Here is a 17,300-nt window from a genome sequence, read left to right on the forward strand (position 1 = left end):
TTACTTGAAAGGAGGGGTTTGAATACAGCAAGAAAAATAAAGAAAGGGAAGAAGCATTAGGCCTTAGGGCAGAACTGAAGATGAACAAAGAACATAAAAAAATGAAATATAGCAAAAGGCTTGGGAGAAATGTAGGAAAAGAGCTAAGCACTGAAAGGAGGTGGCAGACAAGAGATAACTGGAGCAGGTAGGTTTGAATTTTGATACTGAGGGTTAAAGCAAGGAGAGAGGTAGGAGCGTACATTTGAGGCACAGTTTGACTGACTGAGCATTTTCATTCATGCTTGTATGGTTCAGATGTGGCATCTTCCATGTGTCTGTGTGAGATTTTTACTACCAAAGATTTTCTATACTAGCTCTACGTAAGACTCAAAAGAAGAGTCTTGAACCCTTAAGTCCAGTTTCTTGCTGTCATAGACCAGGGGTGGGCAAAATGGCAGAGATCCAGCAGGCAGCTGAACTCCATTTCCCAGCAGCCCTTCCCTGCATGACTGGGGCCAGTCTCTGGGGACCCCAGTCCCACCTGTACTGTGATAGCTGGCAGGGCATGCAGCAGGGCAGAGCAGGGCAGCTCTGGAGCTGCTGGGATCTTGTGGCAGGGGCAGCTTGGTCCAAGGCCAGGGCAGAGCCACGATCTGCAGCCTGAGTGCTCCACGCTGGGGCACACAAGTTGCAGATCGCAGCTCTTCTCTGGCTCTTTGCAGCAGTGATGGCTTGGTCCTGAGCTAGGATAAGCCATGATCTGCTGTCTGACACCCCTGCCTGGAGCATGAAGGCTGCAGATCATGGCTCTGCCCTGGCCATGGACCAAGCTGCCTCTGCTCTGCCACATGCTCTGCCAGCATGGCTGGGACTGGCCTCCATGGCAACTCCAGCCTTGAGCTATCATAGCACAGGTGCAGCTGGGGTCCTATGGAGACTGCCCCCAATCATTCAGGAAGAGGCTGCTGGGAAATGGAGTCCACTGGCAGCCCGTGAGCCAAACTTTGCCTGCCCCTGCTCACTCCCATGATGTTTAGAAACCTTTTGCTTACCAGTTTATGCTTATTTATGGCTACTTTATATCTATTTGTTTACATGCCAAAGTTGTCATCTAGTTTAAATGCCTCTTGCTGCTGTCTGGTGTTTGTCTCATGGAAGTCATTTATAGAGGACAACCCCATCTTTTTCTTTATCTTTGTTATTCTTCCAGGCAAAACAAGCCAGTTCTTTCAGCCTCATGTCTTAGGATAGACTGACTTCACCTGATTGTTCCCAGGAACATTTTCCAATTCAAATTCATCTTCCTTAAAGCATGAATAACCAGAATTGTACCTGGTTTTCTAGATCAGGCTATACTAACCCTTAACAACTAGATATATCCTAGTGGACATATCTCTGTTCTTGTATCCCAGGATCACACTGCCTTTTTTGTTTTTTTTGTCTTTGTTTTTTGTTTTTTTTCTGAGTTGTATTAACTTTGACACGGTCACTCAGTGATCAGCTAGAATGTCCCAGTCTTTCTCTTTGTAGCTGATTATTGAACATTTCTTGTTACTAGTCCCAATGAGTATGACTTTGCACTTAGAATATAATTTAATAAGTGTACAGTTTCTGTTACTCTGGTCCTCACAGTTATCAAGTTCTCACTGCATAATATTCAGATTCTCCTCTGTATTGTGGATGTCTCTCAACTTTGCATTAAATTTGAATATGATGTAGACACTCCTACATTTTGTACCCATGGATAGTAATAAAAATTAAACTGGTCTGAAACCTTATGAAGTTCTATTTACTGAAGTCTGATAGCTTGCCCTTTGGTGCAATCTATTATAATCCTGCCTCAAGAAAAATTAATTGTAAGATAAGTAAAGAACAGTTAATACTCATCTTCTCTGGTTTAATTGATGATTACCTCCATGGTACTTTATTCCAAGTGCTTTACCAAAGTCCAGATATTAGATCTACTGTGTTTGTCTTTTCTTTCTGTCTCTTTTTTTGTTTTTTAAACAGTCATCTTATCAGACAGATATACCTGGTGGTCTGGCACAGTCTGTCCTTAGTAAATCTGTTTATCTGAATATGCTTATCTAAGGAGATAAAATAGAGATTATCATTGGGTATGCTGCTCTACAACAGTAAAGCCATACCCACTCAGAGCTCAATACAAGCTGCAAAATCTGTCTGAGAGGCTGGGTAAAATAGCCTACCCTGCTGTTTCATTATGTTAGACGATCCCAGGCTCCAAATCTAAGTTTAACAGTGAGCTTTGGCATGTGTATACAGCACTGCAGTTACTGCTATGACTGCAGTGTAGGAATGAATTTCTGTTGACTTTGTATGTCATGTATCTTTTTTGATTTATCTGTGAAAAGGTTAAATAGTCAAAACTGTTCATCAGTGGAAAATTGGGTATTCAAAATACTTTCCTTGGAAAATTTAGGCGTGTTCTTTTTCATGTGAAACTGACTTTTATTTGTCCAAATATGTTTTTTCAAGATTTACTTTACTATATTTCTGATGAAAATTCAGAATGGGAGGGATACTTTCTCTACTTGTGTCTCTTCCCATTTTGTGACTGTTCACTTCCAGTCCTGTGTTTCTTTTGGGAGTAATTTACATGTCATTAACTGTTACCAAATGTTTTGAAATGACCACACCCTCTGGGCAAGTAATATAACCAGTATTTTAGCCTTGTACCAAACATACAACTGTAGAAAACTTGTGCTGTTTAATACCAAATAGACATTTTCTGTGACTCCAAGGAGGATTATTTTTATTATTTGTTTCAGAACGTGAACAATATGAGCAGAAGATGAAGTTTATACCTGCTTGAGATTTGACCTCTTGACTAGTCAACAGTAAAATAATGTGGGATAATCCAAGTCTTCGATGTCTTTTAGTGGTAGCTTGCCTACATCTGACCAGCTTACTTTATAGTCAAGAGACAGGTAAGTGGTTAGAGCCATATACTAATTGATTACTGTTCATATAACACCTGCACAGTATATACTCTGTACTTACCTTGCATTCATCAGGTAGTTTGGCTCAGGTCATATCACCCCTATAATCTTGCAAGATCTACTGTGTAGAAATACTGGGCCTGATTTTCCAATGTCCTACCTCTTAGGGAGTCTCTTATGTTGTGGTCTGGAAGCTTTTTACACCCAGGTTTGTGCTGATATAAATAATTTGCGTGCACTGGTATAAATGACTCCCCTGTGTGTAGGTTAGGGGTGAGCTGTTATTCCAGCTTGAGGGCCACTTAATGAGTTGTGAGCTGTTGAGAGCCACACACAACATTAGTGGGGAAGATACAATTTTAACAAATAGTAGATAAAAAAACCATACGCTAACAATTAAACGTCTATTATAAATATTATTTTAAAAAATATTTTTGTCCTGATTTATGTTTGAGTAGTGTATATAGAGAGGATTGCATAATAGCTCAAAAGAAAGCTTCTCTCCCAAGGCAACCAAAATCAGCCAGAAGGACACTCGGCCAAAGGACAACTGCACCCCCAGCAGAGCCCTGCCACAACCTAGCCACCCCACATATCACAAAGAAACTCCTGCCTCAGCCTGCTCCGCAACACACCCTTCAAGTCACCTGCACCTCAGACCTGCCTGTCCTGCACCCTTTTCCATCCACACTTGCTCCCACAAAGCCTGGGGATGCCCAGCAGCCCCCTCCAGCCTCCCAAAGATCCCTGCCAGGGCACACAGACTGTACCCACCCATAGCCCAGGGGTCCCACTTTCCCCAGAAGGAGTCCCAGCCCTAGGGTACTGGGGGCAGCAACAGGATAGGAGCTGTGCTGGCTGCATTTGGGAGGTGGCAGCTGACTGGGCAAACTTGTAGCACTGCATGGGGCAAGATGGGAGGTGGGGCCAAACCAGGGCTTCACCCACGAGGAGGTGCCGGGAAAGCTCTGCGGCCTCTGGGTACAGGTGCAGAGTGCCCATCACATGGTCCTAGCACCTGGGGCAACTCCCACCAGCTCCAAGGCACAGGCAGGCAGGGTGCCACTGGCCTATACTAAGTGGGGGTTTGGGCCCAGGGCCTGTTGCACAGAGCTGGGTGGGCAGACTGGCAGAGCTGCTTCCACCCAGCATCCCCTACAGCACCAGCAGTGGCCAGAGCCAAAGCTGCTGCCCATGCCGCCTGCCCATGGACCAGATAGAATCAGTTGGCAGGCTGGATATGGCCCATGAGCCATATTTTACCCTCCCCTGATGTAGGCAAAGAGGTCGAGGTCCATACATCATTGATCAATGCTTTCATTTCCAGGATAGGTGGCACTGTAAGTTGATCATGGAGTTTGGCAGCATGGCCTTTGGAAGTGTTCAAGATGCAACTTCATTGACCTCCATGTCAGGGCTTGGGAGGAGGGCACTGGTAAACATCACCTTTTTTGCCTCTAGGCTGTAAAAGTATCTTTAGCCGGTAGCGGGGCATAATGGTATCCTTATGCCCTACGTTAGTGGAGGGAGGAAAATTTTTATCTCTTTTTTTCCACCCAGATTTCCCCATATAAAGCTTGTGTATTAAAGTAATTGGATTTCTGGAAATTCAAGCTAGTTTAGTTTTACAAGAATTATAGTAGCTGTACTTTCCTCTTTAAAGTTGCATAGGCTGTATTGTACACAATACAGTCAGTAATAGGCAGTTAGAAAGTTCGATTTGGGCAATACAGTGATTTGGCGACATGGCCAACTATGAATTTTAGATTTTACTTCGTCCTGATTGCTTCATTTTGAGCACCCAACATTCAGTACCTATAAATGGTTTAAAATTATAACAAAATTTAACAGGTTTCTATACTCAATTCATTTCAAAGCAATTGCATTTGCATATACCATCTTTTTGCAGTAGGTCCTAAGAATTTATTACATCAAAATGCACAGGTGTAACTGGTAAGGACTTAATTTTGTAATATGCTGATCTTTCACCAACCTCATGATAAGACATCAAGGGGAATTGACATTACTCAGTGTCTCTAGGGTTTGGGTCTTTTCTTAGATTCATAGATGTTAGGGTCAGAAGGGACCTTAGTTGGTCATTGAGTCTGACCCCCTGCCCTGGGCCAGTCTCCTCTTGAAGTCCCCCAGGGTAGGGGAGAGCACCACCTCCCTTGGAAGCCCATTCCAGATTCTGGCACCCCTTACTGTGAAGGAGTTCTTTCTAACATCCAACCTAAATCTGCTCTCTGTTAATTTGTGGCCATTGTTCCTAGTTACTCTGGGGGTGCCCTAGTAAATACAGAATCTCCCATTCTCTGCTGCCCTCCCCTGATGAATTTATAGGCAGTCACATGATCACCTCTCAGCCTTCTCTTACGAAGGCTGAAGAGATCTAGGTCCCTCAGTCTCTCCTTGTAGGGCCTTGCCTGTAGGCCTCTGACCATACGAGTGACTTCCTCTGAATCCTCTCAAGATTCTCCTCATCCCTCTTGAAGCATGGCACCCAAAACTGGACGCAGTACTCCAGCTGTGGTCTGACCAGTGCCGCATAGAGGGGAAGCATCACCGCCCTGGACCTGTTCATCATGCATCTCCTAATGCATGATAAAGTGAGGTTAGCCTTGTTGATTACTTCATCGCATTGATGACTCATGTTCAGATGACTCATGTTCATCTTGGAGTCAGCTCTAACTCCAAGATCCCTTTCCACTGCTGTGCTGCTGAGAAGGTCATCCCCTAGCCTGTAAGTGTGTTGGTGGGACTTTTTGCCCAGGTGCAGCACTTTGTACTTGCTTGTCAGTTTGATACGATATCTCATTCTGTTCTCGTAAATAAAGGCCTTCTTAAAATCTAGGTAGATGACATCTACCTCAACTCCTGTGTCTAAGCATTTTGTGACCTGGTCATAAAAAGAAACAAGGTTAGTCGGGCAGGATCTACCTGCAGTGAACCCATGATGACTTCCTTTCAGCATCATTTCCTTTGCTGGGCTCCCACAAATGTGATCCTTAATGATTTTTTCCAGTTTTCCCAAGGATAGAGGTGAGACTAACTAGCCTATTGTTTCCTGGTTCCTCCCTCCTCCCCTTCTTGAAAATAGGGACCACATGGGCCCTTTTTCAGTCCTCTGGGACCTGACTAGAGCATCATGAGTGCTCGAACAGTCATGCCAGTGGTTCTGCTATAACACTGGCCAATTCCTTCAGCACCCTTGGATGAAGTTTACACAGGCCTTCTGATTTGAACGCATCCAGCCCCTCCAATGCTCCTTCACTAAGTCTGCGCTAACAGTTGGTGGGTTGGTGTCCCTCCTGTGTCTATGATCCAATTGGGAGATTTGTCTTGGTCTGTGTCTAGGCATACAGATGCAAAGAACTCGCTGAAGAGCTCAGCTTTGTCCCCCCTCTCTGTCACCAGTTGCCCTAGTGTGTCCTGTAGGGGTCCTATGCTACCCTGCACCTTCCTTTTGCTCCCTATATACCTGAAGGACTTTTTGTTGTCCTTAGTTTTTGTTGCCAGCCTAAATTCTAATCCTGCTTTGGCCTTCCTAACTGATTCCCTGCAAGTGCGAGTCAGGAAAGTATACTCCTCCTTGGTAGGTACCCCCTATTTCCACAGCCTGTATACTTCTTTCTTTGCCCTTGGGCTTTCTGGGACTTCCCTGTTCAGCCAAGAGGGCTTCTTGGTCCCTTTGCCCCCTTTTATGTGCAATGGGATTGTCTCCTTCTGCACCCATAGGATCACTCCCTTCAGGAATGACCACCCTTCCTGGACCCCCATTTCACCAGTGCACTTGAACTTTAATGCCTCACTAGCTAATCTCCTGAGCACACTAGAGTTAGCTTTTCTGAAGTCTTGCTCTATTAGAAACCAAATCAACTCAAATACCAAGCTAAACTAGCGAACATCACCTATTTGTATATGTAAAATGTGGAAGGGGAGTTTTTATGATAAAATCTGCAATCTGACTCGAAGAATCTGCTATATATCTTCCATCATAGAAGGTGTGCACACTAAGGGCATGGACCCAGTGGTACAGTGGTCTCCAACCTTTTATGGTGAAGATCACTTTTTGTAAGTAAAGGTTACCCCAGGATCTACTGCTCCTCACCCTGGCTTCTGCCTCCTGGACAAGCTGCCCAGGCTCTTATTCCACTCACCCAGCCCAGCCTGGGAGGCAGAGGACATGGCTCAGCCCAGCCACATGTGTCCTGCCGCTCCCGATTGTGGAGCCTCTGATAGACTGTCAGAGGCTCCATGATCAACCAGTCAGTTGAGATCAACTGGTTGGTAACCATTGCAGTAGTATACCAATCCTCTAGTACGTGGGTTTCAGACTTGTCTTGCCCCATGGGCCAGATGAATGGTATGGAACCAGTCCATGGGCTTGACTGGGCCTGCAGATCAGCTCTGCATACTAGATCCAACATCCTGGACCAGCTGCACACAGGCACTATGTGCAGCTCACATCCCAATCTGACCTTGCATGTGGGTCCACTCTAAGAACAATGGGCAGCATCATGGGCTGGTTGATAGGGCTCCATGGGTCATATCTTTGACACCCTTACTCTAGTATAACCGTATTGACTAATTAACTGGTACAGTATAGTAGAGTCTTTAGCCAGGTTTTTCAAAAGTGACCTCAATCTTTTGAGAGTCTCCAAAAATTAAGTGGTCTTAAGGTATATCAGGTGAGGTGGCATCAAAGATCATAGGTAATCTATGTTACACTTTGGCTGCAGACTGTACCATTCCATATGTAAAAGATTTTAAAACATATTGTGAATGTTTAAGGATGAAGCAACTGTTAAGAGTTTATACTTGACAGTAGCTTCAATCGTGGAGTATGACATTGAATCGTAATACTGTAACTCAGGGTTGTCTGACTTGTAAGCCCCTGGGGGCCACACGAGCAGGATCCACATGCCACATTGGCTGCATCAGGTGAGCCACAGGCCACGCAGATGCCCCCTCCCCTTGCTCAATTTGTGCTTTCCCCCCATACTTTACTGCACCCATGCAGACACGATTCCCTCCGTCCTCACCCCTGCACCCAGTTCTGCAGTGTGCTCTCTTATGGGCGTGCGCACACACGTGCACACTGCAGTCTGGCTTCGCCTTCAGTTCCCCCATGCCGTACTGTACTGTCCCACTCGCAAGGGTGAGGGCAGAAAGCTGTAGCTGGTAGAGGGAGGGAGAACCTGGAGGCTCTATCCACTATGCAACTAGCAGCTGCTGGGTGAGAGAGCAGGTTGCATGCAGCCAATAAGCTGCCAGTTAGAGAGCTTTGTAATTAACTGATGTGGATATTACAATTTCAGGTTATTCAGAAGCACCTCAGACTTTGAGATGTATAACACATGATTTCAGTATAATGACCTGTTCTTGGGATGCCTTCTCCAGTACAAACCTTGGACAGACTTATGAGTTCTGTTATGAAAACAGGTAATAATTTCAGATCTGTTTAATAATTATGAATTTTTTCTTGTAGACTTCTGTAACAGTTTGGCAGATGTACTCTGAGAAACGATCTGTTGCATTTGGGTAGCACCTTTGTGGTAGAGCAGTTCTAAATCAGGCAGGGATGCAATACCTCACCTGGCAAAGAACTTCTGCACAACAGTAATTTTCATATTGGAATATTATCCCCTACCCTTTTCACCAGGTTGGGCATTCTAACTTTCCTCTCTTCCAAGTTCTCTGTTGTTCATCTAGTCTGTGCTTTAAAATCTCCAAGGAATAGCTTCATAACTGGCTTTGTCCAAAAAAGAAATGATAGTTTGACAAAACAACTCTTGCTGTTTTGTGCTAGAGAACAGAGGTCCATTATAAGTGTTAAGATTCATATGAAGAAAAACATGTTTTGAAAACTTGGATCATGGCTAACAAAAATCTCTCAAGTGTGTGCGTGTCGCAGTTCAGAAAAGCCTCTCAATGATCTCACTCACTTGAGAGAGAAATTTTGCGTACAGGGGTCTGGAGGATTTTTTGGAGTTTGTTTTTAATCAACTGAAATATTGAACCCATTTGAAGACGACAGTTTTATTGGGGAGAGTCTAAAATGCAACACAGTTGAAAGGGCCTGTCTGGAATGAAATCCAGTTGAGATTTTTAAGGAATACTATTTTTTTTTAAATTTTCAGCAGTCTCGTTAATTAGAATTACATGTGGAACTCATGGGGTTCAGAATCTGCCAAGTATTTGTCCTGTACTAGAGATGATTTTTAAGTCTTTTCTGGATATAGACTCCTTTCCTCAAGTCCAGATATTTTATGCCTTGTCTCTTTTTATTCCTGGAAATACCAAAAGCAGCTCAGACTTGTCCTTTGGGCTCTAGGGCTTGGCTGTACTCCTTCCACCCACACACAGGTTTTCTGCCTCCAGTTACATAGTCATGCAGAGAGTGGCAGTTCAGTGATCTTCCATTTTTGGGACCACTAAATGAGCTACTGCTTGTCAGTTTATTCTCTCCTCCTTAAGCATGGCAGAATAGGGTGGATGGTTCAGGAAGCCAAGAGTGGGGGCCCATCTGTGAGGAGCCCTGCCAGGGGAAGAAACTTAATGCTCTCACTGCAACCCTCGGAGTCAAAATTTCTCTGGAGATGCATCTGAACGTAGGAGGTCAGTCCTTCTCAGGACTTGAACAAAGCAGGCCATACTGGTCTTATCAAGCATGGACTCTGGGATGAGTCCCAAAATTAACCTAGTCATAGGTTTGAACTGCTTCAAAAAGAGAAAGTTCCAGGTTCTTAAGATGATAATAGTCTCTTGGCAGGAATTCTGGCATTGCTTTCTTTCCCACTCCCCACCCCTGCCAAGGGGGAAATCTGAGCTTTTCTAAAGCTCTTTCCTTTCCAATTGCATAGTAAAGGATAATGAGTCAAGAGATTCAAGCCATCCTTTATATCATTAATATTCATATAGCTTACCTGCCCCAGTCATATAGACCTGAGCACCCCATTACCCTAGGCCCTAGGCAAACACGGAATATCCCTGCACCAAAGAACTTACCTTTTCGTGCACTGCTTAAGAAGAGATTTGTTCCTTGATGGGGATGAAAATTCTTTCACCACCCATTCTCCCCTTGCAAAAATATAAGAAAAGCAAAAAGAGGCCATAGAACACAGTGGGGAGAACAGCCTGATTTTTCTGATGTTAGAGGAAGTACTGCTTTGAGATTAATAAGTAGTTGGAATTGCATTTGGGATAAAACATCATTTTTGTTTCATTTTGTTTCGTTGTTGTTTTTGCTTCTGTATTTTGTTATGATTCTCCCCTTCTCATAGTCAAATGCTGTACAGTGCAACTCACACAAAGTGTGCCATTAGAGTCTTATTATTTTCTGAAAAAATACAAGAGGCTTATCCAATCTAACATTTCCAAAGCCAATTCAAACCTTAATTCTTTTGAAATTTGGCTCACCCTGCACCGTTTCTGTTTTGAGATTATATTGGATCTTTAAAGTTTTACAGCATTGGCTTTAGAGAACTCTCCAACTTCTGAATTCATGAAACACTTGTCTAATTCTTGTCTGATCATTTCAGTGGCCTTCTAGTATGTAATAAAAATGAGGAAAAAAGTGCAGATATTCCAATTGTGCATGGCTCCACCACCATAAAGATAACCACATTAAATGCTTCTGGAACTCCTTTCGCTTCAACAACATTCATAATGCCTGAGAAAAATGTTTGTAAGTATCAAGTTTATATATAAATGTCTTCATACTAACATTTAGCTAAAATATTTGGGAAATGTCTTTGTTTATTTGGCAGAGTTCCTCTGTGCAAAGAGTTACTGCTGTTGACATGCAGAATCCTCCCTCTCCCCACACACTCTTCGATCCTGCCTCTAAGTCTGCGGGGATGGGTGGGGAGAAAGCAGGAAAATATTGGAGAGAATGGGTAAGAAAATAGGATAGATAATAAGATGCATTTTAATTACCGGTGCATCTTAACTAACTTTTACTGAAAATTATTTGATACAACGGAAGTGCAGATCTGAGCTAGAAGGCATGTCTTGGTAGTTGGTAGTTTAACTAGTAGATAGTTAAATAGCATTAGTTACAACACTTTGTTCACTTGGGTTCATTTGTTTAGGGAAAACTACACTAAAATAATCACTCAATTATCACCTCTTGGGCTTTTACGTTTCTGGAGCAATCCTTGTTTAGGTTCCATCCCCATTCTCTCACCACAGTTTAAGGGAAATAATATCTTCCTTTGTTTCTTTTGCATGTAGTAGGAAGGGTGAGTTTTCATACCTCCAAAACTTTGAGCTGCTTATTCTCTCCTACAAATTTATCTCCCCAGCTTCTCTTCAGTCTCCACTGGTCATCCTGTCTCACAGGCATGCAACCTCTGTTGTACAGGACAGCAAGACTCATCCATTTATTGTGAAACTGTCATTGGAGGTTACAGAAAGTAAAGGTGTAACAGGGCAAGTCCGTGCCCCAGGAAGCAGCCATGTGTGGGGCAGCACCAGCTGCAGTGGCAGATGTCCCCTCCTGAGTTACGCCAGTGCCAAAAAGATGTGGGATGGGAATATGTCAAACACTTGTGTGTCTCATTGTAGCATGGTAGCATCCTCAGGGGTGTTCATAAGCCCTTGGAGGCCGCCGAAAATTCCTTTTACCCTGCTTGCTCTGGGAGCAGTCTCCCCTTCACTTGCCTGCCACACCTTGATGTCTTTTATGATTATAAAAGGGAGGCTGCCCCAGGGCTTCCCAGACCTGGCCTTGTTCTAATGACCACTTGATGGCTGTGGTCTGTTGTCTTATGAGCTAATTGCATGGCTCTGTACCTCTCCTACACCATATCCCCATTCCTCGCAGATGGCATCATTTTGGTTGTTCTTTGTTACATGCCTGCACTCAGACCTCATGCCTCAGACCCTTGGTCTCTCGCACAGCCCTCGCCTGGGCCCTCAGACTGCTTGGTCTCTCGCACAGCCCACTTGAGTCTTCAGGCCCATTGGTTCCTCACTCAACCACTCTCTGAGCTGCCATACCCCGCTGTGACCCTAAACCCCAGTAGGGTGCAGTTTTCAGTCATATCCAGGACCAGTTTAGGTCCCGGCTTCCGTCCCCAGAGCCATGCTGTCCCTGTCCAACACCCATGGCTACATGCTCTTTGGCCCCTTTCTGATGTCACTCCTCCAGACTCCCTTGGCCCCAGCTCTCTCTTCCTCTGCCCCTGCCTTTCCTGGGCCCCCTGGTCTTGGTGCTGTCTCGGACCCTCCTTTGCATCCAGTGGCCCTGTCCCAGCTGTCCTCATTCTGGGCCTCAGTTTCTCTGAACCCTTCCTCTCTGGCAGTGGCCTCTCCTAGGCCCTGGCCCCACCTTGGACCAGTTGAGGACTCCTCTCTGGCTCCCACCGTGAGGCTACATCCAGTCTTTGGCCTCTCCCGGGGCCCTGGCCCCATTGGCAGGCCAGCAAGATTCTCTTGGTTGCTCCCTTCACCACCCTCTTTCCTGGGCTCGCCTACTCTTCAGATAGCCCCAGTGTGGCCATCCTCACTCTGGGCTGCAGGCCCCTGATCCCCCTTCCTCTCTGGCAGTGGCCCCACCTGGACCTTTGACCTGTCCTAGGCCCTGTCCCTGTCTCAGGCCACTTAAGAAGTTGCCCCCTCGCTAGCCCTGGCAGTCTCCTGCTGTGGTCGTCTCTGGCCTTTGGCCCCTCCCTGGGCCCTGGCCTCATTGACAGACCAGCAGGATTCTGCTGGGGTCAGTTCTCCAGCCTGCCAGCCCACACTCACTCACAGGTCCACTCTCTCAGGCCCCTTAACAGGTCTCCTGTGCTGGGCTTTTCTAGGCCACACAATAGATCTTCTGCACTAAGCCCCTTGATCTAGGTTCACTCGGACCCCAGCCTGGGTCCCTAGGAACCTCCTCCAGCCCCCAGTCCTCCAGACTGCTTCAGCTGTCCTCTCTGGGCTGGTGCTTCAGTGCTGCAGTCCTCCTGCGAGGGTGGTGTTCTCCAAGATGTCACTGCCAGGCTTCTCTCAGGGCCTGGACTTACACCTGCTCCAAACTCAGCCCTCCTTTGGAGTCAGGTGACTCCCTCTATCAGGCCTAGCCTCACCTGCTGGTGTCTTGGGTCAGCTGACTCCCCATTAGCCTGGTCTGTGCCTACTGGCAGCTCTGCAAGTTGCCTGACTTCTTAAACTAGCAGGCATCCTAAGTGCCGTGCCATGCTCATACTCTTACTGAGCTCATCCATTTCATGGAACAGAATCCCCTCAGAGGTGGTGCAAGCACCTCCTCTGGACTCATTCAAATGGCATTTGGATGCTTATCTTGTGGGGGTCATTTGACTCCAGCAGACTTTCTGCCTATGGCAGGAGGGCTGGAGTTGATGATCTTGCAAGGTCCCTTCCAGCCCCTAATTTCAATGAATCTATGTGATCATGTTTAACATGGATAATATAATCTTGCCATGTGCTAGTGAAGGACATCTCTTGAGTTCTCAGAGCCAACCACATTTATGCCGTTTTGCTTTGTACATTCACTGTGTTTTCTTATTCATGTGACACGCACCTTTCCCCCCCAAAACCAACTAGAGAAAATTGGGGTGCACATTATATGTCAGGAGAACAGCTGTTAGCAGCCTAACTGTCACAGAGGTGGCTAACCTTGTTAGTTTGAAGTCAGTAGGAGGGTCAGTGTGGTCCCGTTAGAGCAGGGGTGGGCAAAATGATAGATCCGGCCAGTGGCCAGGCTTCATTTCCTAGCAGTCCCCTGCCCACATGGCTCCCAGCCTTCATGGAGACCCCAGGAATGCAAGGCCGTGACAGCATGGAGCTGCAGAACCAGGGCTCGGGCCTGGCCCTGGCCCCTCACTGTCATGGCCTTGCACTCATGGGGTCTTCATGGTGACCAGCTGGGAGCTGTGGGTGCTAGGTGGACTGTTGGGCCAGGGAAGGAGCCAGGATTTTGGGGCAGTGATAGCGCCAGGCTACAACAGAGCTGTGATCCGCTCCCTGCACACCCCTGCCTGTGTAACCTGTGCTTGTCGCAGGGGCATGTACGCAGCAGATCGTGGCTCTGCCCGAGCCCCAGCCCTGTGCTGATACTGCCCCAAGGTCCTGGCCCTGGCCCCGGCCCACCTGTCTTGCTCCCAGCTGTGGCCCCATCCCACCCATCTGGTCACATGCCCACCAACGCATGCCCTGCCCTTGGTGGTGGGTGCGGGGCAGACAGGTTGGGGTGCCCAGGTAGTGGGGTTGGGTCCAATGGCAGCAGCCAGATGGAGCTGCCACTGCAGAGGCTGCTGGGAAATGGAGTCTGCTGCAGGTAGTATCCAGCTCATGGGCCAGCCTTTGCCCACCCCTGCTTTAAAAACTAACTGGTTCAGGGGGTCATGAGCTTTTATAGGCAACAACCTATGTCATCAAATGCAATAGTTCATATAGTACCATAGCCAGTATTGGTAGTCTTTCTCTCTTTTTTTTTTAACTTGATCTGTCTCAGTACTCTCACTTTACCATTAGTAGCTCTGTTCTCCCCTGGTTCTCATGTCTGATCATCTGGTTCTAATCAGCATTTGCTTTATTTGTTCATCTTGCTTTCCCCTACCATCTGCTAGTGTCCTCCAGGGATAGCCTGACTCCCATGCTAATATTGTATACAGCATATAGCATAGTATATAATACGCTCCTACATAGTCTTAGTTTACACTGGCTTGGAAGACTCATCTGCTCCTGTGATCTCTGACATTTTTAATTTTTAGGAATGTTAGCATTGAAAGCACCAGGGGAAGCAATTGCAAAGTAATTTTCCCAACTTTTAGTTTTTAACAGTGTTTCCTTTTTACAGAAAGCATTATAAGACCTTAATGTTTCTTTTCTTCTGGAGAACAGCGCTTCTAAGAGTACAGTACTGTTTAACAAACCTGGCAGCTTTGCAGTGTAGCATTACTACTTTCCAAAGCTTTGGAAAAATGTGTGGTTAGACAAAACCTATCCTATCACAACTTCATTGGAAGGGATTTCACAGAAACAAAAGAAGAGGTACTAGGATGGATAAAAAATTGCCATAGTCTGTCATTAACAGAAAGTAGGTAAAAGTGTGTGTTAAAGTGCAGTGTGGGGAGAAAAATAACCATGCTTGGCATATTTGGTTAACTCCAACATAGGAAGAGAAAAAATACTAACTGCTGAGTCACCAGCATTGCTTTAGTAGCACCTGTGTTTTTCTGTGAACTTTCCCATTCAAGTAATGACATGTCACCACCCATTTAATTATTGAGATCAAACCACATGTTGGTATGGCTACAAGCCAGTTCAGACTCAAGAGATGCAATTATTAAGCACCTGTGGACACTGTATTGCTGATACTGTTAACTAATGACTTGGTGGACTTTTTTGTTTGTTTGTTTTTCAAGCATTCGTTCCACTCACTCCACAAATTCTTAGTTTGACTCCTGACTTTTCGACTGAGATGTTATATCTGAAGTGGAAGGATGGTGGCTCAGCCTTCCCATTTGATTTAGATGCCACCTGGCAGATTGAGGTTCTGCGTAAAGAAACATTGGAGAGAGTGACACAGGTAAGTCCTCTTTTTATGATAATACATATGCTTTTCTTCTTTATTTTTGGGGAAGTCCTTTTAAAAGTTGGAACTGTGCTATAGGTGGATATTACTCATGTAATTTTATTTTTTTTAAAGCTATCAGAGGAGTAGAAATAATGTAAAGTGGTGGGAGAAAAGAGTAACTTTTTCAGTTTGAGAGGGCTTCCATTTAGAAATGTGGGGGATTTTTGTTATTGTTTTAATTTTATTGTTGACATAAGAATAAAAGTTGGTTTTAATGACTCTGCTTTGTGCATTTGGGGCTTGACTTGCTGTCAGTTGTCTCTGTAGCCCTTTAAAGCCAGTCAGTTTATGTAGGCATGGTTTTGTGCTTTCCTAGTCTCTATACAAGGAGTGGAGTATCAGTTTTGTTACAGGCACAGAACTCTGAATGTTTGAGACCAAACAGGCGAGTGTTGCTAGGATGGTAATGGAAAAAATACTTTATAAATACGCAGATAGTTGGTGCTGCTCAGTGCTGGTAGGTTTAACTGATCAAAGAAGCTCATTGGAAGCCCTGTCATTGGCAGAAATGTCTGAAGAAGAGAGATTCTTCTTGGTTAATTATTTACCTTTTCAGAATAGCCACTGACCCTGAATTTTTGGGGCCAGATCCAGCTCTACCTCCTTAGGTGTCTAAGCATGACCTCAGTTTTAAAGCTAAAATGCATTTATTTTTGTAAAATGCTTCAATAATGGATTTTCAGGAACTTGACCAGGGGGGAATGCAGTCACTCTTGGTGCCTAGAAGGTGGAGCAGGGTCTGGCCCTGAGTTTGGGTTCATTTGGCCACGCTCCAGGGCAGGTAATTCTGATTCCATTTTGAGTTATGTGCCCAGTTGCATTATTGATTTTTAAAGTCTTTTATCTATTTCTCCTCTCACCTGTAAATTCCTTCTTCTTAGTATGGCTACAGCATTCTGCCACTTGGAGCTTAGTTCGGTTGATTTGAAATGGTCTCAAGTCCAACACACACAACTTCACTGATGAAGTTCTGCAATCCTCTTGCTTGTACAGCTGGCAATAGGCTGCTGCACTATGGTTACTGGACAGGCCTGATGGATTCCAGCACCCTTTCCGATAGCAGTTAAATAAGAGGGAGTATAGTGACCAGACAGTCTTCTTTAAACAGTATATTTTCACCAAATAGAACTGTGTGTTTAGAAAAAAAAGGTTTTTAAAACAGTCAGTGTTTCTAACGCTGTACTGTCTTGAGACGGGTGGCCTAGGTAGATTTACTGTATTTGTTCAAATATAAGATGGGGGGGAAGGTCTCTTGTCTTACAATTGCATACAAGAAAACCTTTCTAAATAGTTTCATAGTTGGTAGGGTCAGAAGGGATCTGAGCAGATCATCAAGTCCGACCCCCTGCCATGGCAGGAAAGAATTCTGGGGTCAAACGACCCTGGCAAGGTCATTTGGTAGAGAATACTGGTACATTCTCTATCATCAAATTACTTTTAAGAGCAGCATGTGCTCAATAATGGAAACTAACCATAAAGTCAATTAAATACAGCCTGAACATGATTATAAAAAAACCAGGGTCCATTTGGGGCAAGCATATTGATAGAAAGCTGTTTTGTTGGGGGTTTTTTTGGCCCTTAGAAACAAAAAAAAAAATAAAAAAGGCAGGTGTTACCTTCATAGGGAACTGGCAGCAGACTGGGAGGTACTGCAATACCAGGTTGGTAGCAGGAAGGCCAGAGCCAGCCCTGGCACCTTCCCTTTAGTGCCAGAAATGTTTGATTTTAGCCAAAGGGCTAAGATGACAATGGGAACCTACCACATT

At 45.1% G+C, this 17,300-nt stretch overlaps 1 protein-coding gene across 1 annotated transcript in view; it reads left to right on the forward strand.

Moving 5' to 3' along the window:
* Positions 1-2,748: 2,748 nt before the first annotated feature.
* The window catches only part of LIFR (leukemia inhibitory factor receptor alpha), a 64,908-nt gene continuing 50,356 nt past the window's right edge, over positions 2,749-17,300 (forward strand). The window contains exons 1-4 of the mRNA XM_019517939.1: positions 2,749-2,930; positions 8,264-8,387; positions 10,487-10,632; positions 15,323-15,486. Of these exons, the coding sequence (XP_019373484.1) occupies positions 2,849-2,930; positions 8,264-8,387; positions 10,487-10,632; positions 15,323-15,486 (516 nt within the window). The 5' untranslated portion in view covers positions 2,749-2,848. The remainder of the gene's footprint in view (positions 2,931-8,263; positions 8,388-10,486; positions 10,633-15,322; positions 15,487-17,300) is intronic.

This window comes from Gavialis gangeticus, unplaced genomic scaffold (assembly GCF_001723915.1).
Source record: "Gavialis gangeticus isolate Ggan-Ray unplaced genomic scaffold, GavGan_comp1, whole genome shotgun sequence".
In the NCBI taxonomy this organism is placed as follows: domain Eukaryota; kingdom Metazoa; phylum Chordata; order Crocodylia; family Gavialidae; genus Gavialis; species Gavialis gangeticus.